The sequence below is a fragment of the Coregonus lavaretus genome (assembly GCF_964263955.1).
Source record: "Coregonus lavaretus genome assembly, chromosome: 29".
In the NCBI taxonomy this organism is placed as follows: domain Eukaryota; kingdom Metazoa; phylum Chordata; class Actinopteri; order Salmoniformes; family Salmonidae; genus Coregonus; species Coregonus lavaretus.
Genome location: NC_140016.1, coordinates 7,288,037 through 7,312,661, shown reverse-complemented (window position 1 = coordinate 7,312,661; position 24,625 = coordinate 7,288,037). Strand labels below are relative to the sequence as shown.

Below are 24,625 nucleotides of genomic sequence, written 5' to 3'. Positions count from 1 at the left end.
AATAACTAAGAAATGGGTGTATGTCATAGTGTTCTACGACAAGGGTGTATGTGAAGTCGCTCTGGATAAGAGCGTCTGCTAAATGACGTAAATGTAAATGTAATGTAAATGTGATAGTGTTCTAATAACTAAGACAAGGGCATATGTGATATTGTTCTAATAACTAAGACAAGGGTGTATGTGATAGTGTTCTAATAACTAAGACAAGGGTGTATGTGATAGTGTTCTAATAACTAAGACAAGGGTGTATGTGATATTGTTCTAATAACTAAGACAAGGGTGTATTTGATAGTGTTCTAATAACTAAGACAAGGGTGTATGTGATAGTGTTTTAAGACAAGGGTGTGTGTGATAGTGTTCTAATAACGAAGACAAGGGTGTATGTGATAGTGTTCTAATAACTAAGACAAGGGTGTATGTGATAGTGTTCTAATAACTAAGACAAGGGTGTATGTGATAGTGTTCTAATAACTAAGACAAGGGCGTTTGTGATAGTGTTCTAATAACTAAGACAAGGGTGTATGTGATAGTGTTCTCATAACTAAGACAAGGGTGTATGTGGTAGTGTTCTAATAACTAAGACAAGGGTGTATGTGATAGTGTTCTAATAACTAAGACAAGGGTGTATGTGATAGTGTTCTAATAACTAAGACAAGGGTGTATGAGATAGTGTTCTAAGACAAGGGCATATGTGATATTGTTCTAATAACTAAGACAAGGGTGTATGTGATAGTGTTCTAATAACTAAGACAAGGGTGTATGTGATAGTGTTCTAATAACTAAGACAAGGGTGTATGTGATAGTGTTCTAATAACTAAGACAAGGGTGTATTTGATATTGTTCTAATAACTAAGACAAGGGTGTATTTGATAGTGTTCTAAGACAAGGGTGTATGTGAAGTCGCTCTGGATAAGAGCGTCTGCTAAATGACCTAAATGTAAATGTAATGTAAATGTGATAGTGTTCTAATAACTAAGACAAGGGTGTATGTGATAGTGTTCTAATAACTAAGACAAGGGTGTATGTGATAGTGTTCTAATAACTAAGACAAGGGTGTATGTGATATTGTTCTAATAACTAAGACAAGGGTGTATTTGATAGTGTTCTAAGACAAGGGTGTATGTGATAGTGTTTTAATAACGAAGAAAAGGGTGTATGTGATAGTGTTCTAATAACTAAGACAAGGGTGTATGTGATAGTGTTCTAATAACTAAGACAAAGGTGTATGTGATAGTGTTCTAATAACTAAGACAAGGGTGTATGTGATAGTGTTCTAATAACTAAGACAAGGGTGTATGTGATAGTGTTCTAATAACTAAGACAAGGGCGTGTGTGATAGTGTTCTAATAACTAAGACAAGGGTGTATGTGATAGTGTTCTAATAACTAAGACAAGGGTGTATGTGATAGTGTTCTAAGACAAGGGTGTATGTGATAGTGTTCTAATAACTAAGACAAGGGTGTATGTGATAGTGTTCTAAGACAAGGGTGTATGTGATAGTGTTCTAATAACTAAGACAAGGGTGTATGTGATAGTGTTCTAAGACAAGGGTGTATGTGATTGTGTTCTAAAAACTAAGACAAGGGTGTATGTGAGTGTGTTCTAAGACAAGGGTGTATGTGGTAGTGTTCTAATAACTAAGACAAGGGTGTATGTGATAGTGTTCTAATAACTAAGACAAGGGTGTATGTGATAGTGTTCTAATAACTAATACAAGGGTGTATGTGGTAGTGTTCTAATAACTAAGACAAGGGTGTATGTGATAGTGTTCTAATAACTAAGACAAGGGTGTATGTGATAGTGTTCTAATAACTAAGACAAGGGTGTATGAGATAGTGTTCTAAGACAAGGGTGTATGTGATAGTGTTCTAATAACTAAGAAATGGGTGTATGTCATAGTGTTCTAAGACAAGGGTGTATGTGAAGTCGCTCTGGATAAGAGCGTCTGCTAAATGACGTAAATGTAAATGTAATGTAAATGTGATAGTGTTCTAATAACTAAGACAAGGGCATATGTGATATTGTTCTAATAACTAAGACAAGGGTGTATGTGATAGTGTTCTAATAACTAAGACAAGGGTGTATGTGATAGTGTTCTAATAACTAAGACAAGGGTGTATGTGATATTGTTCTAATAACTAAGACAAGGGTGTATTTGATAGTGTTCTAATAACTAAGACAAGGGTGTATGTGATAGTGTTTTAAGACAAGGGTGTGTGTGATAGTGTTCTAATAACGAAGACAAGGGTGTATGTGATAGTGTTCTAATAACTAAGACAAGGGTGTATGTGATAGTGTTCTAATAACTAAGACAAGGGTGTATGTGATAGTGTTCTAATAACTAAGACAAGGGTGTATGTGATAGTGTTCTAATAACTAAGACAAGGGTGTATGTGATAGTGTTCTAATAACTAAGACAAGGGCGTGTGTGTTAGTGTTCTAATAACTAAGACAAGGGTGTATGTGATAGTGTTCTAATAACTAAGACAAGGGTGTATGTGATAGTGTTCTAAGACAAGGGTGTATGTGATAGTGTTCTAATAACTAAGACAAGGGCGTATGTGATAGTGTTCTAAGACAAGGGTGTATGTGATAGTGTTCTAATAACTAAGACAAGGGTGTATGTGATAGTGTTCTAAGACAAGGGTGTATGTGATAGTGTTCTAATAACTAAGACAAGGGCGTATGTGATAGTGTTCTAATAACTAAGACAAGGGTGTATGTGATAGTGTTCTAAGACAAGGGTGTATGTGATTGTGTTCTAAAAACTAAGACAAGGGTGTATGTGAGTGTGTTCTAAGACAAGGGTGTATGTGGTAGTGTTCTAATAACTAAGACAAGGGTGTATGTGATAGTGTTCTAATAACTAAGACAAGGGTGTATGTGATAGTGTTCTAATAACTAATACAAGGGTGTATGTGGTAGTGTTCTAATAACTAAGACAAGGGTGTATGTGATAGTGTTCTAAGACAAGGGTGTATGTGAAGTCGCTCTGGATAAGAGCGTCTGCTAAATGACGTAAATGTAAATGTAATGTAAATGTGATAGTGTTCTAATAACTAAGACAAGGGCATATGTGATATTGTTCTAATAACTAAGACAAGGGTGTATGTGATAGTGTTCTAATAACTAAGACAAGGGTGTATGTGATAGTGTTCTAATAACTAAGACAAGGGTGTATGTGATATTGTTCTAATAACTAAGACAAGGGTGTATTTGATAGTGTTCTAATAACTAAGACAAGGGTGTATGTGATAGTGTTTTAAGACAAGGGTGTATGTGATATTGTTCTAATAACGAAGACAAGGGTGTATGTGATAGTGTTCTAATAACTAAGACAAGGGTGTATGTGATAGTGTTCTAATAACTAAGACAAGGGTGTATGTGATAGTGTTCTAATAACTAAGACAAGGGTGTATGTGATAGTGTTCTAATAACTAAGACAAGGGTGTATGTGATAGTGTTCTAATAACTAAGACAAGGGCGTGTGTGTTAGTGTTCTAATAACTAAGACAAGGGTGTATGTGATAGTGTTCTAATAACTAAGACAAGGGTGTATGTGATAGTGTTCTAAGACAAGGGTGTATGTGATAGTGTTCTAATAACTAAGACAAGGGCGTATGTGATAGTGTTCTAAGACAAGGGTGTATGTGATAGTGTTCTAATAACTAAGACAAGGGTGTATGTGATAGTGTTCTAAGACAAGGGTGTATGTGATAGTGTTCTAATAACTAAGACAAGGGCGTATGTGATAGTGTTCTAATAACTAAGACAAGGGTGTACAGTGGGGAAAAAAAGTATTTAGTCAGCCACCAATTGTGCAAGTTCTCCCACTTAAAAAGATGAGAGAGGCCTGTAATTTTCATCATAGGTACACGTCAACTATGACAGACGAAATGATAATTTTTTTCTCCAGAAAATCACATTGTAGGATTTTTTATGAATTTATTTGCAAATTATGGTGGAAAATAAGTGTTTGGTCAATAACAAAAGTTTCTCAATACTTTGTAATATACCCTTTGTTGGCAATGACACAGGTCAAACGTTTTCTGTAAGTCTTCACTGTAAGTGATAACAAGTTCAAACAGGTGCCATTAATACAGGTAACGAGTGGAGGACAGAGGAGCCTCTTAAAGAAGAAGTTACAGGTCTGTGAGAGCCAGAAATCTTGCTTGTTTGTAGGTAACCAAATACTTATTTTCCACCATAATTTGCAAATAAATTCATAAAAAATCCTACAATGTGATTTTCTGGATTTTTTTTTCTCAATTTGTCTGTCATAGTTGACGTGTACCTATGATGAAAATTACAGGCCTCTCTCATCTTTTTAAGTGGGAGAACTTGCACAATTGGTGGCTGACTAAATCCTTTTTTTCCCCACTGTATGTGATAGTGTTCTAAGACAAGGGTGCATGTGATAGTGTTCTAATAACTAAGACAAGGGTGTATGTGATAGTGTTCTAAGACAAGGGTGTATGTGATAGTGTTCTAATAACTAAGACAAGGGCGTATGTGATAGTGTTCTAAGACAAGGGTGTATGTGATAGTGTTCTAATAACTAAGACAAGGGCGTATGTGATAGTGTTCTAAGACAAGGGTGTATGTGATAGTGTTCTAATAACTAAGACAAGGGTGTATGTGATAGTGTTCTAAGACAAGGGTGTATGTGATAGTGTTCTAATAACTAAGACAAGGGCGTATGTGATAGTGTTCTAATAACTAAGACAAGGGTGTATGTGATAGTGTTCTAAATGTAAATGTACACAAGGGCGTATGATTTAAAATAAACAATCTACATGGATCACAATACTTGTTTAATAATAAAACTCGTATCTATGAACTAATCAAAGTTAGACAAGATAGACCTATTGAATCCTGTGTGCAAAATGCATCTTATCTTTGCATGTTGGGAGTGTTGCTGACCAGGTGCTGTCTATTTCACAGGTTAGACTTGATTCACCTTCCATTTCATATCCTTTTTTACATTCATATCTGACAAAAGACTTGTATCTGTACAAAGGTTGATGTCCCTCTACTCGGACAGCATTATCAATTTTAGGTGTTGGACAAATCACGTCTGTGGGACAAGAAATAGAACCAATAACATCACTATGTACAACATATCCAATTACTTTTTTGCCTACAATTAAATGTAGGTCTTTGATGATGAACCAATAGGAAAATACCAATTAATAAACCAATCAGCCAATTAAACAATAAATCATGCAATCAATCACTCAATTGATAAATCACTCAATTGACCAATCAATCAATTGGTCAATCTGTGTTTTTTTTTAAGCATAATGGAATAGTTTATTATCTATTCAGTACATCCTTTTGTGTTATGTTTTGAAACATACCGATACATTTAGGTGGATATGGCTCAAACTGTCCGGTTTCAGAGCAGTGTAAGGACCTGGGACCAACCAGAGTCAGTTGCCGGTCACACTGATACTCCACCACCTCTCCGTAGGCATACCACTCTTCAGCTTGGTACAACAGACTTCCATTGGCAACAACAGGAGGCCCTCCACACTTCACCACTGCCACATTAGAAATACAGAAATAAATAAATAATGGTGTGTTCACATTAATTTGTTTATCTATTAGTAATTGAGTGTGTGTGTGTGAGTGTGTGTGTGTGTGTGTGTGGGTGCTTGTGTGTGTGATAGTGTTCTAAGACAAGGGTGTATGAGACAGTGTTCTAATAACTAAGACAAGGGTGTATGTGATAGTGTTCTAATAACTAAGACAAGGGCGTATGTGGTAGTGTTCTAATAACTAAGACAAGGGTGTATGTGATAGTGTTCTAATAACTAATACAAGGGTGTATGTGGTAGTGTTCTAATAACTAAGACAAGGGTGTATGTGATAGTGTTCTAATAACTAAGACAAGGGTGTATGTGATGGTGTTCTAAGACAAGGATGTATGTGATGGTGTTCTAAGACAAGGGTGTATGTGATAGTGTTCTAATAACTAAGACAAGGGTGTATGTGATAGTGTTCTAATAACTAAGACAAGGGCGTATGTGATAGTGTTCTAATAACTAAGACAAGGGTGTATGTGATAGTGTTCTGATAACTAAGACAAGGGTATATGTGATAGTGTTCTAAGACAAGGGTGTATGAGACAGTGTTCTAATAACTAAGACAAGGGTGTATGTGATAGTGTTCTAATAACTAAGACAAGGGCGTATGTGGTAGTGTTCTAATAACTAAGACAAGGGTGTATGTGATAGTGTTCTAATAACTAATACAAGGGTGTATGTGGTAGTGTTCTAATAACTAAGACAAGGGTGTATGTGATAGTGTTCTAATAACTAAGACAAGGGTGTATGTGATGGTGTTCTAAGACAAGGGTGTATGTGATAGTGTTCTAATAACTAAGACAAGGGTGTATGTGATAGTGTTCTCATAACTAAGACAAGGGCGTATGTGATAGTGTTCTAATAACTAAGACAAGGGTGTATGTGATAGTGTTCTGATAACTAAGACAAGGGTATATGTGATAGTGTTCTAAGACAAGGGTGTATGTGATAGTGTTCTAATAACTAAGACAAGGGTGTATGTGATAGTGTTCTAATAACTAAGACAAGGGTGTATGTGATAGTGTTCTAAGACAAGGGTGTATGTGATAGTGTTCTAAGACAAGGGTGTATGTGATAGTGTTCTAATAACTAAGACAACGGTGTATGTTTTAGTGTTCTAATAACTAAGACAAGGGTGTATTTGATAGTGTTCTAATAACTAAGACAAGTGTGTATGTGATAGTGTTCTAATAACGAAGACAAGGGTGTATGTGATAGTGTTCTAATAAATAAGACAAGGGTGTATGTGATAGTGTTCTAATAACTACGACAAGAGTGTATGTGATAGTGTTCGAAGACAAGGGTGTATGTGATAGTGTTCTAATAACTAAGACAAGGGAGTATGTGGTAGAGTTCTAATAACTAAGACAAGGGTGTATGTGATAGTATTCTAATAACTAAGACAAGGGTGTATGTGATAGTGTTCTAAGACAAGGGTGTATGTGATAGTGTTCTAATAACTAAGACAAGGGTGTATGTGATAGTGTTCTAAGACAAGGGTGTATGTGATAGTGTTCTAATAACTAAGACAAGGGTGTATCTGATAGTGTTCTAATAACTAAGACAAGGGCGTATGTGATAGTGTTCTAATAACTAAGACAAGGGTGTATGTGATACTGTTCTAATAACTAAGACAAGGGTGTATGTGATAGTGTTCTAATAACTAAGACAATGGTGTATGTGATAGTGTTCTAAGACAAGGGTGTATGTGATAGTGTTCTAAGACAAGGGTGTATGTGATAGTGTTCTAATAACTAAGACAATGGTGTATGTGGTAGTGTTCTAATAACTAAGACAAGGGTGTATGTGATAGTGTTCTAATAACGAAGACAAGTGAGTATGTGATAGTGTTCTAATAACTAAGACAAGGGTGTATGTGATAGTGTTCTAATAACTAAGACAAGGGTGTATGTGATAGTGTTTTAAGACAAGGGTGTATGTGATAGTGTTCTAATAACTAAGACAAGGGTGTATGTGATAGTGTTCTAATAACTAAGACAAGGGTGTATGTGATAGTGTTCTAATAACTAAGACAAGGGCGTATGTGATGGTGTTCTAATAACTAAGACAAGGGCGTATGTGATAGTGTTCTAATAACTAAGACAAGGGTGTATGTGATAGTGTTCTAAGACAAGGGTGTATGTGATAGTGTTCTAATAACTAAGACAAGGGTGTATGTGATAGTGTTCTAATAACCCCAATTGTAAAGTGGTTATCCCACTGGCTATAGGGTGAACGCACCAATTTGTGAGTCGCTCTGGCTAAGAGCGTCTGCTAAATGACGTTAATGTGCCCTTGAGCAAGGCACTTAACCCTAATTGCTCCTGTAAGTCGCTCTGGATAAGAGCGTCTGCTAAATGACTAAAATGTAAATGTAAATGTAACTAAGAAGAGGGCGTATGTGATAGTGTTCTAATAACTAAGACAAGGGTGTATGTTATAGTGTTCTAATAACTAAGACAAGGGTGTATGTGATAGTGTTCTAATAACTAAGACAAGGGTGTATGTGATAGTGTTCTAAGACAAGGGTGTATGTGATAGTGTTCTAATAACTAAGACAAGGGTGTATGTGATAGTGTTCTAATAACTAAGACAAGGGCGTATGTGATAGTGTTCTAATAACTAAGACAAGGGTGTATGTGATAGTGTTCTAATAACTAAGACAAGGGTGTATGTGATAGTGTTCTAAGACAAGGGTGTATGTGATAGGGTTCTAATAACTAAGACAAGGGTGTATGTGATAGTGTTTTAAGACAAGGGTGTATGTGGTAGTGTTCTAATAACTAAGACAAGGGTGTATTTGATAGTGTTCTAATAACTAAGACAAGGGCGTATGTGATAGTGTTCTAATAACTAAGACAAGGGTGTATGTGATAGTGTTCTAATAACTAATACAAGGGTGTATGTGGTAGTGTTCTAATAACTAAGACATGGGTGTATGTAATAGTGTTCTAATAACTAAGACAAGGGTGTATGAGATAGTGTTCTAAGACAAGGGTGTATGTGATAGTGTTCTAATAACTAAGACAAGGGCGTATGTGATAGTGTTCTAATAACTAAGACAAGGGTGTATGTGATAGTGTTCTAATAACTAAGACAAGGGTGTATGTGATAGTGTTCTAAGACAAGGGTGTATGTGATAGGGTTCTAATAACTAAGACAAGGGTGTATGTGATAGTGTTCTAAGACAAGGGTGTATGTGGTAGTGTTCTAATAACTAAGACAAGGGTGTATTTGATAGTGTTCTAATAACTAAGACAAGGGCGTATGTGATAGTGTTCTAATAACTAAGACAAGGGTGTATGTGATAGTGTTCTAATAACTAATACAAGGGTGTATGTGGTAGTGTTTTAATAACTAAGACATGGGTGTATGTAATAGTGTTCTAATAACTAAGACAAGGGTGTATGAGATAGTGTTCTAAGACAAGGGTGTATGTGATAGTGTTCTAATAACTAAGACAAGGGCGTATGTGATAGTGTTCTAATAACTAAGACAAGGGTGTATGTGATAGTGTTCTAAGACAAGGGTGTATGTGATAGTGTTCTAATAACTAAGACATGGGTGTATGTAATAGTGTTCTAATAACTAAGACAAGGGTGTATGAGATAGTGTTCTAAGACAAGGGTGTATGTGATAGTGTTCTAATAACTAAGACAAGGGCGTATGTGATAGTGTTCTAATAACTAAGACAAGGGTGTATGTGATAGTGTTCTAAGACAAGGGTGTATGTGATTGTGTTCTAAAAACTAAGACAAGGGTGTATGTTATAGTGTTCTAATAACTAAGACAAGGGTGTATGTGATAGTGTTCTAATAACTAAGACAAGGGTGTATGTGATAGTGTTCTAAGACAAGGGTGTATGTGATAGTGTTCTAATAACTAAGACAAGGGTGTATGTGATAGTGTTCTAATAACTAAGACAAGGGCGTATGTGGTAGTGTTCTAATAACTAAGACAAGGGTGTATGTGATAGTGTTCTAATAACTAAGACAAGGGTGTATGTGATAGTGTTCTAAGACAAGGGTGTATGTGATAGGGTTCTAATAACTAAGACAAGGGTGTATGTGATAGTGTTCTAAGACAAGGGTGTATGTGATAGTGTTCTAATAACTAAGACAAGGGCGTATGTGATAGTGTTCTAATAACTAAGACAAGGGTGTATGTGATAGTGTTCTAAGACAAGGGTGTATTTGATTGTGTTCTAAAAACTAAGACAAGGGTGTATGTGGTAGTGTTCTACGACAAGGGTGTATGTGGTAGTGTTCTAATAACTAAGACAAGGGTGTATTTGATAGTGTTCTAATAACTAAGACAAGGGCGTATGTGATAGTGTTCTAATAACTAAGACAAGGGTGTATGTGATAGTGTTCTAATAACTAATACAAGGGTGTATGTGGTAGTGTTCTAATAACTAAGACAAGGGTGTATGTAATAGTGTTCTAATAACTAAGACAAGGGTGTATGAGATAGTGTTCTAAGACAAGGGTGTATGTGATAGTGTTCTAATAACTAAGACAAGGGTGTATGTGATAGTGTTCTAAGACAAGGGTGTATGTGAAGTCGCTCTGGATAAGAGCGTCTGCTAAATGACGTAAATGTAAATGTAATGTAAATGTGATAGTGTTCTAATAACTAAGACAAGGGTGTATGTGATAGTGTTCTAATAACTAAGACAAGGGCGTATGTGATATTGTTCTAATAACTAAGACAAGGGTGTATGTGATAGTGTTCTAATAACTAAGACAAGGGTGTATGTGATAGTGTTCTAATAACTAAGACAAGGGTGTATGTGATATTGTTCTAATAACTAAGACAAGGGTGTATTTGATAGTGTTCTAATAACTAAGACAAGGGTGTATGTGATAGTGTTCTAAGACAAGGGTGTATGTGATAGTGTTTTAATAACGAAGACAAGGGTGTATGTGATAGTGTTCTAATAACTAAGACAAGGGTGTATGTGATAGTGTTCTAATAACTAAGACAAGTGTGTATGTGATAGTGTTCTAATAACTAAGACAAGGGTGTATGTGATAGTGTTCTAATAACTAAGACAAGGGTGTATGTGATAGTGTTCTAATAACAAAGACAAGGGTGTATGTGATAGTGTTCTAAGACAAGGGTGTATGTGATAGTGTTCTAATAACTAAGACAAGGGCGTATGTGATAGTGTTCTAATAACTAAGACAAGGGTGTATGTGATTGTGTTCTAAAAACTAAGACAAGGGTGTATGTGATTGTGTTCTAAGACAAGGGTGTATGTGGTAGTGTTCTAATAACTAAGACAAGGGTGTATGTGATAGTGTTCTAATAACTAAGACAAGGGTGTATGTGATAGTGTTCTAATAACTAAGACAAGGGTGTATGTGATAGTGTTCTAATAACTAATACAAGGGTGTATGTGGTAGTGTTCTAATAACTAAGACAAGGGTGTATGTGATAGTGTTCTAATAACTAAGACAAGGGTGTATGTGATAGTGTTCTAATAACTAAGACAAGGGTGTATGAGATAGTGTTCTAAGACAAGGGTGTATGTGATAGTGTTCTAATAACTAAGACAAGGGTGTATGTGAAGTCGCTCTGGATAAGAGCGTCTGCTAAATGATGTAAATGTAAATGTAATGTAAATGTGATAGTGTTCTAATAACTAAGACAAGGGTGTATGTGATTGTCACGGTTTCGGCCGAGGCTGCCTCTCTCCCTTGTTCGGGCAGGCTTCGGCGTTCGTTGTCTCCGGAATACTAGCTGCCACCGTTGTATGTTTCATGTTCGTTTGCTTTTGTCTGTTTGTTGTCACACCTGTTCTTGGTTAGCCTAATTAGTGTTCTATAAGTTTCTCGTTGTGTTTGTCTAGTGTTGTGTGTTATTGATTTTTGTCAGTCGTGTATAGGGCGTGATTCCTGTATTTCGCTCGGTTGAGCTTCCCTCCACTGTTGGAGTATTTACGCACCTGTTTGTGCGCTTTTGTTTTGTTTCGCCTTCGTGCGTATTTCGCCTTCGGGCAAGAGTTGACCTATTGCCGTGTTTGGCGATCACTAAAGTCTGTTGGACTATCCGTCTGTGTCCTGCGTTTGATTCCACCACTGCACCCACCTACAGCACGCGTTGACAGTGATAGTGTTCTAATAACTAAGACAAGGGCGTATGTGATATTGTTCTAATAACTAAGACAAGGGTGTATGTGATAGTGTTCTAATAACTAAGACAAGGGTGTATGTGATAGTGTTCTAATAACTAAGACAAGGGTGTATGTGATATTGTTCTAATAACTAAGGCAAGGGTGTATTTGATAGTGTTCTAATAACTAAGACAAGGGTGTATGTGATAGTGTTCTAAGACAAGGGTGTATGTGATAGTGTTCTAATAACGAAGACAAGGGTGTATGTGATAGTGTTCTAAGACAAGGGTGTATGTGATAGTGTTCTAATAACTAAGACAAGGGTGTATGTGATAGTGTTCTAATAACTAAGACAAGGGTGTATGTGATAGTGTTCTAATAACTAAGACAAGGGTGTATGTGATAGTGTTCTAATAACTAAGACAAGGGTGTATGTGATAGTGTTCTAATAACTAAGACAAGGGCGTGTGTGATAGTGTTCTAATAACTAAGACAAGGGTGTATGTGATAGTGTTCTAATAACTAAGACAAGGGTGTATGTGATAGTGTTCTAAGACAAGGGTGTATGTGATAGTGTTCTAATAACTAAGACAAGGGCGTATGTGATAGTGTTCTAAGACAAGGGTGTATGTGATAGTGTTCTAATAACTAAGACAAGGGTGTATGTGATAGTGTTCTAAGACAAGGGTGTATGTGATAGTGTTCTAAATGTAAATGTACACAAGGGCGTATGATTTAAAATAAACAATCTACATGGATCACAATACTTGTTTAATAATAAAACTCGTATCTATGAACTAATCAAAGTTAGACAAGATAGACCTATTGAATCCTGTGTGCAAAATGCATCTTACCTTTGCATGTTGGGAGTGGTGCTGACCAGGTGCTGTCTATTTCACAGGTTAGACTTGATTCACCTTCCATTTCATATCCTTTTTTACATTCATATCTGACAAAAGACTTGTATCTGTACAAAGGTTGATGTCCCTCTACTCGGACAGCATTATCAATTTTAGGTGTTGGACAAATCACGTCTGTGGGACAAGAAATAGAACCAAAAACATCACTATGTACAACATATCCAATTACTTTTTTGCCTACAATTAAATGTAGGTCTTTGATGATGAACCAATAGGAAAATACCAATTAATAAACCAATCAGCCAATTAAACAATAAATCATGCAATCAATCAATCACTCAATTGATAAATCACTCAATTGACCAATCAATCAATTGGTCAATCTGTGTTTTTTTTTAAGCATAATGGAATAGTTTATTATCTATTCAGTACATCCTTTTGTGTTATGTTTTGAAACATACCGATACATTTAGGTGGATCTGGCTCAAACTGTCCTGTTTCAGAGCAGTGTAAGGACCTGGGACCAACCAGAGTCAGTTGCCGGTCACACTGATACTCCACCACCTCTCCGTAGGCATACCACTCTTCAGCTTGGTACAACAGACTTCCATTGGCAACAACAGGAGGCCCTCCACACTTCACCACTGCCACATTAGAAATACAGAAATAAATAAATAATGGTGTGTTCACATGAATTTGTTTATCTATTAGTAATTGAGTGTGTGTGTGTGAGTGTGTGTGTGTGAGTGTGTGTGTGTGTGTGTGTGGGTGCGTGTGCGTGTGCGTGTGTGCGTGTGTGCCCTCATGTGCCCTCTCATATCAGTAACTGACCTTCACAGATAGCGACTCTGGCAGACCAGCCTGCTGCCATGCAATTCCGTACTTTGGAGCCCACAATGTAATGTCTGAAAACAAGGACTGAATAGTCAACTCAAATAGGAAAAAAAAGGTTATAAATAAAGAAAACAGGTTCTATCACTTCCTTCATATATGGTACCCCTACTCTTGAAACAAATGTCAATTATGAGATCTATATAGAACATTTAGCGGTGCCATATACACCACCAGTCAAAAACTTTAGAACACCTACTCATTCAAGGGTTTTTCATTATTTTTTACTATTTTCTACATTTTAGAATAATAGTGAAGACATCAAAACTATGAAATAACACATATGGAATCATGTAGTAACCAAATAATTGTTAAACAAATCAAAATATATTGATTCTTCAAATAGCCACCATTTGCCTTGATGACAGCTTTGCACACTCTTGGCATTCTCTCAACCAGCTTCATGAGGTAATCACCTGGAATGCATTTCAATTAACAGGTGTGTCTTCTTAAAATCATTTGTGGAATTTCTTTCCTTCTTAATACGTTTCAGCCAATCAGTTGTGTTGTGACAAGGTAGGGGGTGTATACAGAAGATAGCCCTATTTGGTAAAGGACCAAGTCCATATTATGGCAAGAACAGCTCAAATAAGCAAAGAGAAACGACAGTCCATCATTACTTTAAGACATGAAGTTCAGTCAATACGGAAAATGTCAAGAACTTTGAACGTTTCTTCAACTGCAATCGCAAAAACCATCAAGCGCTATGATGAAACTGGCTCTCAAGAGGACAGCCACAGGAATGGAAGACCCAGAGTTACCTTTGCTGCAGAGGATAAGTTCATTAGAGTTACCAGCCTCAGAAATTGCAGCCCAAATAAATGCACAGACACATAACAGACACATCTCAACATCAACTGTTCAGAGGAAACTGTGTGTGGTCGAATTGCTGCAAAGAAACCACTACTAAAGGATACTAATAATAAGAAGAGACTTGCTTGGGCCAAGAAACACGAGCAATGGACATTAGACCAGTGGGAATTTGTCCTTTGGTCTAGAGTAGAAATTTGAGATTTTTGGTTCCAACCGCTGTGTCTTTGTGAGACACGGAGTGGGTGAACGGAGGATCTCTGCATGTGTATTTCCCACGTAAAGCATGGAGGAGGAGGTGTTATGGTGTGGGGGTGCTTTGATGGTGACACAGTCTGTGATTTATTTAGAATTCAAGGCACACTTAACCAGCATGGATACCACAGCATTCTGCAGCGATATGCCATCCCATCTGGTTTGGGCTTAGTGGAACTATCATTTGTTTTTCAACAGGACAATGAACCAACACACCTCCAGGCTGTGTAAGGGCCATTTTAACAAGAAGGAGAGTGATGGAGTGCTGCATCAGATGATCTGGCCTCCACAATCCCCCGACCTCAATCAAACTGAGATGGTTTGGGATGAGTCGGACCGCAGAGTGAAGGAAAAGCAGCCAACAAGTGATCAGCATATATGGGAACTCCTTCAAGACTGTTTGAAAAGCATTCCAGGTGAAGCTGGTTGAGAGAATGCCAAGAGTGTGCAAAGTTGTCATCAAGGCAAAGGGTGGCTTTGTCAAATGTCAAATATAAAATATATTTTGATTTGTTTAACACTTTTTTGGTTAATACATGATTCCATATGTGTTATTTCATAGTTTTGATGTCTTCACTATTATTCTACAATGTAGAAAATAGTAAAACTAAAGAAAAACCCTGGAATGAGTAGGTGTACTAAAACTTTTGACCGGTAGTGCATGAAGCAAGTAATTTCTTCTTCAAGTAATAAGGATTCATTGGGGTTCATTATATGGAACCTTTAGCTGTGATATAATATGATGCAAGCAAATCAACTGGAGAATAGATCATGTGAGTATAGGACAACTCTACTAATACATCTACTGGAGAGAAGGTCCAGTCCTGTGAGTGTAGGACAACTCTACTAGTAAATCTACTGTAGAGAAGGCCCTTTCCTGTGAGTGTAGAACAACTGTACTCATAAATCTACTGGAGAGAAGGTGATTTGAGTGTACGACAGCTCATCTAGTAAATCTACTGGAGAAAAGGTCCTGTCCTGTGAGAGTAGGACAACTCTACTAGTAAATCTACTGGAGAAAAGGTCCTGTCCTGTGAGAGTAGGACAACTCTACTAGTAAATCTACTGTTGAGAAGGTCCTGTGAGTGTAGGACAACTCGACTAGTAAATCCACTTGAGAGAAGGTCCTTTGAGTGAAAACCAACTCCACTAGCAAATCTGCTGGAGAGAAGGTCCTGTGAGTGCAGGACAACTCTACCAGTAAATCTACTAGCGAGAAAGTAATGTCCTGTGAGTGTAGGACAACTCCACTAGCAAATCAGCTGGAGTGAAGGTCCTGTGAGTGCAGGACAGCTCTACCAGTAAATCTACTAGCGAGAAAGTCATGTCCTGTGAGAGTAGGACAACTCCACTAGCAAATCAGCTGGAGAGAAGGTGCTGTCTTGTGAGAGTAGGACAACTCTACTAGTAAATCTACTGGAGAAAAGGTCCTGTCTTGTGAGAGTAGGACAACTCTACTAGTAAATCTACTGGAGAAAAGGTCCTGTCTTGTGAGAGTAGGACAACTCTACTAATTAATCTACTGGAGAGCAGGTCCTGTGAGTGTAGGACAACTCCACCAGTAAATATGCTGGAGAGCAGGTCCTGTGAGTGTACGACAGCTCATCTAGTAAATCTACTGTAGAGAAGGTCCTGTCCTGTGAGTGTAGGACAACTCTACCAGTAAATCTACTAGTGAGAAAGTCATGTCCTGTGAGTGTAGGACAACTCTACCAGTAAATATGCTGGAGAGCAGGTCCTGTGAGTGTACGACAGCTCATCTAGTAAATCTACTGTAGAGAAGGTCCTGTCCTGTGAGTGTAGGACAACTCTACCAGTAAATCTACTAGTGAGAAAGTCATGTCCTATGAGTGCAGGACAACTCTACCAGTAAATCTACTAGTGAGAAAGTCATGTCCTGTGAGTGTAGGACAACTCTTGTTGTAAATCAACTGTAGAGAAGGTCCTGTCCTGTGAGTGTAGGACAACTCCACTAGCAAATCTACTGGATAAAAGGTCCTGTCTTGTGAGAGTAGGACAACTCCACTAGCAAATCTACTGGAGAAAAGGTCCTGTCTTGTGAGAGTAGGACAACTCCACTAGCAAATCTACTGGAGAAAAGGTCCTGTCTTGTGAGAGTAGGACAACTCCACTAGCAAATCTACTGGAGAAAAGGTCCTGTCTTGTGAGAGTAGGACAACTCTACTAGTAAATCTACTGGATAAAAGGTCCTGTCTTGTGAGTGTAGGACAACTCTACCAGTAAATCTGCTGGAGAGCAGGTCCTGTCCTTTGAGTGAAGAACAACTCCACTAGCAAATCTGCTGGAGAGAAGGTCCTGTGAATGCAGGACAGCTCTACCAGTAAATCTACTAGCGAGAAAGTCATGTCCTGTGAGTGAAGGACAACTCTACCAGTAAATCTACTAGCGAGAAAGTCATGTCCTGTGAGTGTAAGACAACTCTACTAGTAAATCTACTGGTTAGAAGGCACTGTCCTTTGAGTGAAGGACAACTCTACTAGTAAATCTACTGGAGAAAGGGCACTGTCTTGTGAGAGTATGACAACTCTGCCAGTAAATCTGCTGGAGAGCAGGTCCTGTGAGTGTACGACAGCTCATCTAGTAAATCTGCTGGAGAAAAGGTCCTGTCCTGTGAGAGTAGGACAACTCTACTAGTAAATCTACTGGAGAAAAGGTCCTGTCTTGTGAGTGTAGGACAACTCTACCAGTAAATCTGCTGGAGAGCAGGTCCTGTGAGTGTAGGACAACTCTACCAGTAAATATGCTGGAGAGCAGGTCCTGTGAGTGTAGGACAACTCTACCAGTAAATCTGCTGGAGAGCAGGTCCTGTGAGTGTAGGACAACTCTACCAGTAAATATGCTGGAGAGCAGGTCCTGTGAGTGTACGACAGCTCATCTAGTAAATCTGCTGGAGAAAAGGTCCTGTCCTGTGAGTGTAGGACAACTCCACTAGCAAACCTGCTGGAGAGAAGGTCCTGTGAGTGCAGGACAACTCTACCAGTAAATCTACTGGTTAGAAGGCACTGTCCTTTGAGTGAAGGACAGCTCTACCAGTAAATCTACTGGAGAGAAGGCCCCGTCCTGTGAGTTTGTACTACTGACCCTTTGTCACACTGGGCTGTGGCTCTGGCTCCAAACTCCACCCCCTCTGTGAGGTCATACCAGCCATTCATCACTTCTCCAGGGGATCCACAGGATATCCCTGGACAGACATGATAACACGATAACAGAATCGTAATTATAGATTGATAGAATGATAATAGATAACAGATACATAACTCAGCTCATCTGGTAGTTATGATTATAGATTGTCATACAATATAAAGTACATTAGGAGATACTCATAGACAATGTGTTAAATATGATGTACATTAGGAGATTCTCATAGACAATGTGTTAAATATAAAGTACATTTGGAGATTCTCATAGACAATGTGTTAATTATAAATTACGTTAGGATATTCTCATAGACAGTGTGTTAAATATAAAGTACAGTAGTAGATTCTCATAGACAATGTGTTAAATATAAAGTACAGTAGTAGATTCTCATAGACAATGTGTTAAATATAATGTACATTAGGAGATTCTCATAGACAATGTGTTAAATATAAAGTACATTAGGAGATTCTCATTGACAATGTGTTAAATATAAAGTACATTTGGATATTCTCATAGACAGTGTGTTAAATATAAAGTACAGTAGTAGATTCTCATAGACAATGTGTAAAGCGACAATTGTCACATCCAGTCATGCTCATTCTACGGCTGTGTTTACACAGGCAGCCTAATGCAGATACTTTTTTACTATTATTGATCTTTTGACAAATCAAATCAGGTATTTTAGGCTGCCTGTGTAAACGCAGCCTTAGTGCCACATAAAATGTATATTCATGTAAATGACATACTCTGACAGGTAGATTTCACATTTTTCCAGGTTTCACCGTTACAGGTGACTGTCATCGCACGTCCGACATAACCAACGTCACACTCGAAAACGACCTTCGACCCCTCCAGGAAAGTCTCTTGAGTAATGTAGTCTGCTGAAATGCTCATGTGGCTCCCTCCTATGGGCTTGGGACATTGGGCTAAACGGGACAAGAGAATTTGTTGCTCAATATTTTTTTCATTTTTGTATGTTTTGAAAATGTCGAGCTTTTGGTCAAAGAAACATAAACATTACATTGCACAGTAAGAACATAATCGGCAAAATATGGAAAAGTTACTTTACCTTGAATAGTTTCAACCTCAAAGGTAAGGCACACAAGCCATACTGTTAAAAAACAGCAACATGCATCCCTGCAGATCTGCATACCGGTAATACCTTCTTCTCCTATTGATGTGTGGTAAAACCTTCTTCTCCTATAGATGTGTGAGTGAAACCAAACTGAAGCAGACAAGACACTGAAGCACTGACAAATATATAGCTGTTTTGTCCTGTTCTGGCCATGACTCAATATGACAAACACAACTGAGAAAAACAAACACACCCACATACGCACACACACACAAACATACCACACACACACAAACATACCACACACACACTTATTATTTGCAGAGTGCTAACCCACACACCGTGCCAGTAAAGATCAAGTCAATACTTTGCTGACCTCTAGTGGGTGAGAGGGAGAAGAGCGTCTGTCTATAGAAAGAGGTTAAGATCTTCTCTGGTTGGGAATGAGACAGTATATGGCAATATTGCATTAGAAACAGAGAGACTAGAGATTTGCCCGATCATGAACTCCTCCGATCCCCTACATTCTGATCACATGTCATGATGTAAAATGTATATTTTATTCTGAAAGTGCCCAACCAATAGGTCCTTTTCACAACATTTTATAGACAATAAAGTAGGCTAGGACATCCATGGATGGAAGCATGTAGACCTATAGCCTACTGTTAGCTAGTAATGCTTTCATTTACTTGGTGAACATATTGTTACACAGGTTGCAGACTATTGTAAACATACTGTATGTCTGTTTAGACAGCAGGCATATTGTTACACAGGTTGAAGACTATTGTAAACATACTGTATGTCTGTTTAGACAGCAGGCATATTGTTACACAGGTTGCAGACTATTGTAAACATACTGTATGTCTGTTTAGACAGCAGGCATATTGTTACACAGGTTGAAGACTATTGTAAACATACTGTATGTCTGTTTAGACAGCAGGCATATTGTTACAACTCTTCTATACAATTACTCAGATATTATCGTCAACACGACCTGCTGATTGATAGAACATCTGTCCGTTGAACAAATAACTGATGAATTTAAACGGGGTGATTTCATACAAAGTCATTAAAATAAGGATCCCATATGTTTGGTGTAGACAGAGGATAGCGAGACGGTCTCTCTCTCTCTCTCTCTCTCTCTCTCTCTCTCTCTCTCTCTCTCTCTCTCTCACACACACACACACACACACACACAGACACACACACAAACACACACACGGTGGAAACCCCCTCATCTGGATGTGAAATGACATGTTAAATAAGATGCCATGATCTTGGTGTCATGGGGCCATGGGTCTAAATCAAAAAGGTATTTAGGTTTAAATCCACAATATAAAGGAAGTTGGATCATCAAGCATCCAACTGTTCATAGACATCTCTATTTCCGGATGCTTAGAGATGGTGTTGCTGATGGAGGATATAAATATAGCAGTCCAAGGGACTTCACCTACAGTGTGCTTTACCGTGCATGCCTGCTGTCAGGCTGACGTGTATGCGGTAATGAAGTGAAGCGCAGGACACCAAGCTACTGGCAGACGTACTTTACTGAACACAGTATAGAAAGTACAAAACCAAAAAACCTCCTAACAGGGAGGAAACAATACTAGCACACAACAGCTTGCCGACCTCACAAAAAACAATCACACACAATAAACTATGAGAGACAGGGGTATTTAAAGGGAATACAATGCAACATAATAGGAAACAGGTGTAAACAATAAAGACCAAACAAGACAAACTCTGAAACATTCAGTGGGGGAAAAAAGTATTTAGTCAGCCACCAATTGTGCAAGTTCTCCCACTTAAAAAGATGAGAGAGGCCTGTAATTTTCATCATAGGTACAAGTCAACTATGACAGACAAAATGAGAAAAAAAATTGTAGGATTAGAAAATAGAAAATCACATTGTAGGATTTTTTATGAATTTATTTGCAAATTATGGTGGAAAATAAGTATTTGGTCAATAACAAAAGTTTCTCAATACTTTGTTATATACCCTTTGTTGGCAATGACACAGGTCAAACGTTTTCTGTAAGTCTTCACAAGGTTTTCACACACTGTTGCTGGTATTTTGGCCCATTCATTCCATGCAGATCTCCTCTAGAGCAGTGATGTTTTGGGGTTGTCGCTGGGCAACACGGACTTTCAACTCCCTCCAAAGATTTTCTATGGGGTTGAGATCTGGAGACTGGCTAGGCCACTCCAGGACCTTGAAATGCTTCTTACGAAGCCACTCCTTCGTTGCCCGGGCGGTGTGTTTGGGATCATTGTCATGCTGAAAGACCCAGCCACGTTTCATCTTCAATGCCCTTGCTGATGGAAGGAGGTTTTCACTCAAAATCTCACGATACATGGCCCCATTCATTCTTTCCTTTACACGGATCAGTCGTCCTGGTCCCTTTGCAGAAAAACAGCCCCAAAGCATGATGTTTCCACCCCCATGCTTCACAGTAGGTATGGTGTTCTTTGGATGCAACTCAGCATTCTTTGTCCTCCAAACACAACGAGTTGAGTTTTTACCAAAAAGTTATATTTTGGTTTCATCTGACCATATGACATTCTCCCAATCCTCTTCTGGATCATCCAAATGCACTCTAGCAAACTTCAGACGGGCCTGGACATGTACTGGCTTAAGCAGGGGGACACGTCTGGCACTGCAGGATTTGAGTCCCTGGCGGCGTAGTGTGTTACTGATGGTAGGCTTTGTTACTTTGGTCCCAGCTCTCTGCAGGTCATTCACTAGGTCCCCCTGTGTGGTTCTGGGATTTTTGCTCACCGTTCTTATGATCATTTTGACCCCACGGGGTGAGATCTTGCGTGGAGCCCCAGATCGAGGGAGATTATCAGTTGTCTTTTATACTGATAACAAGTTCAAACAGGTGCCATTAATACAGGTAACAAGTGGAGGACAGAGGAGCATCTTAAAGAAGAAGTTACAGGTCTGTGAGAGCCAGAAATCTTGCTTGTTTGTAGGTGACCAAATACTTATTTTCCACCATAATTTGCAAATAAATTCATTAAAAATCCTACAATGTGATTTTCTGGAATTTTTTTCTCAATTTGTCTGTCATAGTTCACGTGTACCTATGATGAAAATTACAGGCCTCTCTCATCTTTTTAAGTGGGAGAACTTGCACAATTGGTGGCTGACTAAATACTTTTTTCCCCACTGTAGATCGGTAGCAGCTAGTACTCCGGGGACAATGAACGCCGAAGCCTGCCCGAGCAAGGAGGAGGAGCAGCCTCGGCTGAATCCGTGAAAGTACCCCCCCCTTGACGCGCGGCTCCAGCCGTGCGCCGACCCCGGCCTCAGGGACGGCCAGGAGGATGCGAGCAGGGAGAGTCGGATGACTCCGGTGGAAATCCCTCAACATGGAGGGATCTAGGACGTCCCTCCTAGGGACCCAGCACCGTTCCTCCGGACCCTACCCCTCCCACTCCACGAGATACTGCAGGCCCCCCATCCGACGCCTCGAATCCAAGATGGAACGGACTGAGTACGCCGGAGCCCCCTCGATGTCCAGTGGGGGCGGAGGAACCTCTCGTACCTCACTCTCCTGGAGTGGACCAGCTACTACCGGCCTGAGGAGAGACACATGGAATGAGGGGTTAATGCGGTAATTAATGGGCAGTTGTAACCTATAACATACCTCGTTCAATCTCCTCAGGACTTTAAATGGCCCCACAAACCGCCGACCCAGCTTCCGGCAGGGCAGGCGAAGGGGCAGGTTTCGGGTCGCGAGCCAGACCCGATCTCCCGGTGCATACACCGGAGCCTCACTGCGGTGGCGATCGGCGCTCGCCTTTTGCAGCCTGATAGCCCGTTGCAGATGGACATGCGCAGCGTTCCAGGTTTCCTCCGAGCACCGAAACCACTCGTCCACCGCAGGGGCTTCGATCTGGCTCTGATGCCAAGGTGCCAGGACCGGCTGATAACCTAGCACACACTGAAAAGGCGTAAGGTTAGTGGAGGAGTGGCGGAGTGAGTTTTGGGCTATCTCTGCCCAGGGGATATATCCCGACCACTCCCCCTGCCGGTCCTGGCAATAGGACCTCAGAAACCTACCCACTCTCTCCACCTGCCCATTACTCTCGGGGTGAAAACCTGAGGGCAGAGAACAGGGAGGTAATGGGAGCTGCTACCTGTCCAAAGCCCCGGATAAACCTCCGGTAGTAATTGGCAAAACCCAAGAACCGCTGCACTTCCTTCACCGTGGTGGGAGTCTGCCAATTACGCACGGCAGAAACGCGGTCAATCTCCATCTCCACCCCTGACGCGGACAACCGGTGTCCCAGGAAGGAGATGGACTCCTGGAAGAACAGACATTTCTCCGCCTTCACATACAGGTCATGCTCCAACAGTCTACCAAGCACCCGTCGAACCAGGGACACATGCTCGGCTCGCGTAGCGGAGTATATTAGAATGTCATCAATATACACCACTACACCCTGTCCATGCAAGTCCCGGAAAATCTCGTCCACAAACGATTGGAAGACTGAAGGAGCATTCATTAAACCGTATGGCATGACGAGGTACTCATAGTGACCCGAGGTGGTACTGAATGCTGTCTTCCACTCATCTCCCTCCCTAATGCGCACCAGGTTGTACGCGCTACTGAGATCCAATTTTGTGAAGAATCGCGCCCCGTGTAATGACTCCGTCATACTAGCAATCAGAGGGAGAGGATAGCTGTATTTGATTGTGTTCTGATTGAGACCACGGTAATCAATACACGGGCGTAAACTCACATCCATCTTCTTCACAAAAAAGAAACTCGATGACGCAGGGGATGTGGACGGCCGTATGTATCCCTGTCTCAGAGATTCGGTGACATATGTCTCCATAGCCGCCGTCTCCTCCTGAGACAGAGGATACACATGACTACGAGGAAGCGCAGCGCCTACTTGGAGGTCTATCGCACAATCCCCCTGTCGATGAGGTGGTAATTGAGTCGCCTTCTTTTTACACAATGCGAGTGCCAAATCGGCATATTCAGGTGGAATGTGCATGGTGGGAACTTGGTTCGGACTTTCCACCGTCGTTGCCCCAACGGAAACACCTACACACCGCCCGGAACACTGATCAGACCATCCCTTGAGAGCCCTCTGTTGCCATGAAATGTTGGGGTCATGAGATGTTAACCAGGGAAGCCCCAACACCACGGGAAACGCAGGAGAATGAATCAAATACAAACAAATTATCTCCTCATGACCCTCCTGCGTTTTCATCCTGAGAGGCGCTGTGACTTCCCTAATCAATCCTGACCTCAAAGGGCGGCTATCTAGGGCAACTGGCGATCGATAAAATTCCCAGCTGCGCCTGAATCTACTAGCGCCTTATGCTGGGAATGAGGAGAAACCTCGGGAAACACCACTTTAATACACATATGCGCAACAGAGAGCTCTGGGTGAAATGGGTGCCTACTCACCTGGAATGACTCATCAGTGCACTGCCTACTGCCTCGATTGCTAGGAGACCCTCCCCAGCACCGACCAGCAGTGTGTCCTCTGCGGCCACAGTTGGTGCAGGGGACGGCCTCTCTCCTGGTCTCTCTCCTGGTCTCCCTAGCTCCAGCACCTCCGAGCTCCATAGGGGTCGGCTCGGAAGTGCTGGGGGATGGAATGGACGGCCCTGAATCCGGACGTCCGTGGGTAGCCAACAGGGTATCCAGGCGAATTGACATGTCCACCAGTTGATCGAAGCTGAGGTTGGTGTCCCTGCAGGCCAATTCCCGACGCACGTCCTCCCTCAGGCTACATCTGTAGTGGTCGATGAGGGCCCTCTCATTCCATCCCGCGTTGGCAGCCAGCATCCGGAAGTCCAGTGCGAACTCCTGTGTGCTCCTCCTCCCCTGTCTGAGGTGGA

General features: G+C 40.1%; 1 protein-coding gene across 4 annotated transcripts in view; it reads right to left on the bottom strand.

Annotated features, from left to right (window-relative positions):
- LOC311104911 (complement component receptor 1-like protein) overlaps nucleotides 1-18,951 on the bottom strand; it is a 113,919-nt gene extending 94,968 nt beyond the window's left edge. The window contains exons 1-8 of one of the 4 annotated variants that reach the window (XM_084146883.1): nucleotides 18,751-18,951; nucleotides 18,428-18,607; nucleotides 17,625-17,724; nucleotides 13,398-13,471; nucleotides 13,028-13,210; nucleotides 12,561-12,740; nucleotides 5,361-5,543; nucleotides 4,798-5,077 (exon numbers count right to left, since the gene is read on the bottom strand). In XM_084146883.1, the coding sequence (XP_084003009.1) occupies nucleotides 4,866-5,077; nucleotides 5,361-5,543; nucleotides 12,561-12,740; nucleotides 13,028-13,210; nucleotides 13,398-13,471; nucleotides 17,625-17,724; nucleotides 18,428-18,607; nucleotides 18,751-18,832 (1,194 nt within the window). In that variant the 5' untranslated portion in view covers nucleotides 18,833-18,951 and the 3' untranslated portion in view covers nucleotides 4,798-4,865. Of the gene's footprint in view, nucleotides 1-4,797; nucleotides 5,078-5,360; nucleotides 5,544-12,560; nucleotides 12,741-13,027; nucleotides 13,211-13,397; nucleotides 13,472-17,624; nucleotides 17,725-18,427; nucleotides 18,608-18,750 lie in introns of those variants that run through there. The other 3 variants (XM_084146884.1, XM_084146885.1, XM_084146886.1) reach the window with 3 other exon arrangements.
- Nucleotides 18,952-24,625: the final 5,674 nt, after the last annotated feature.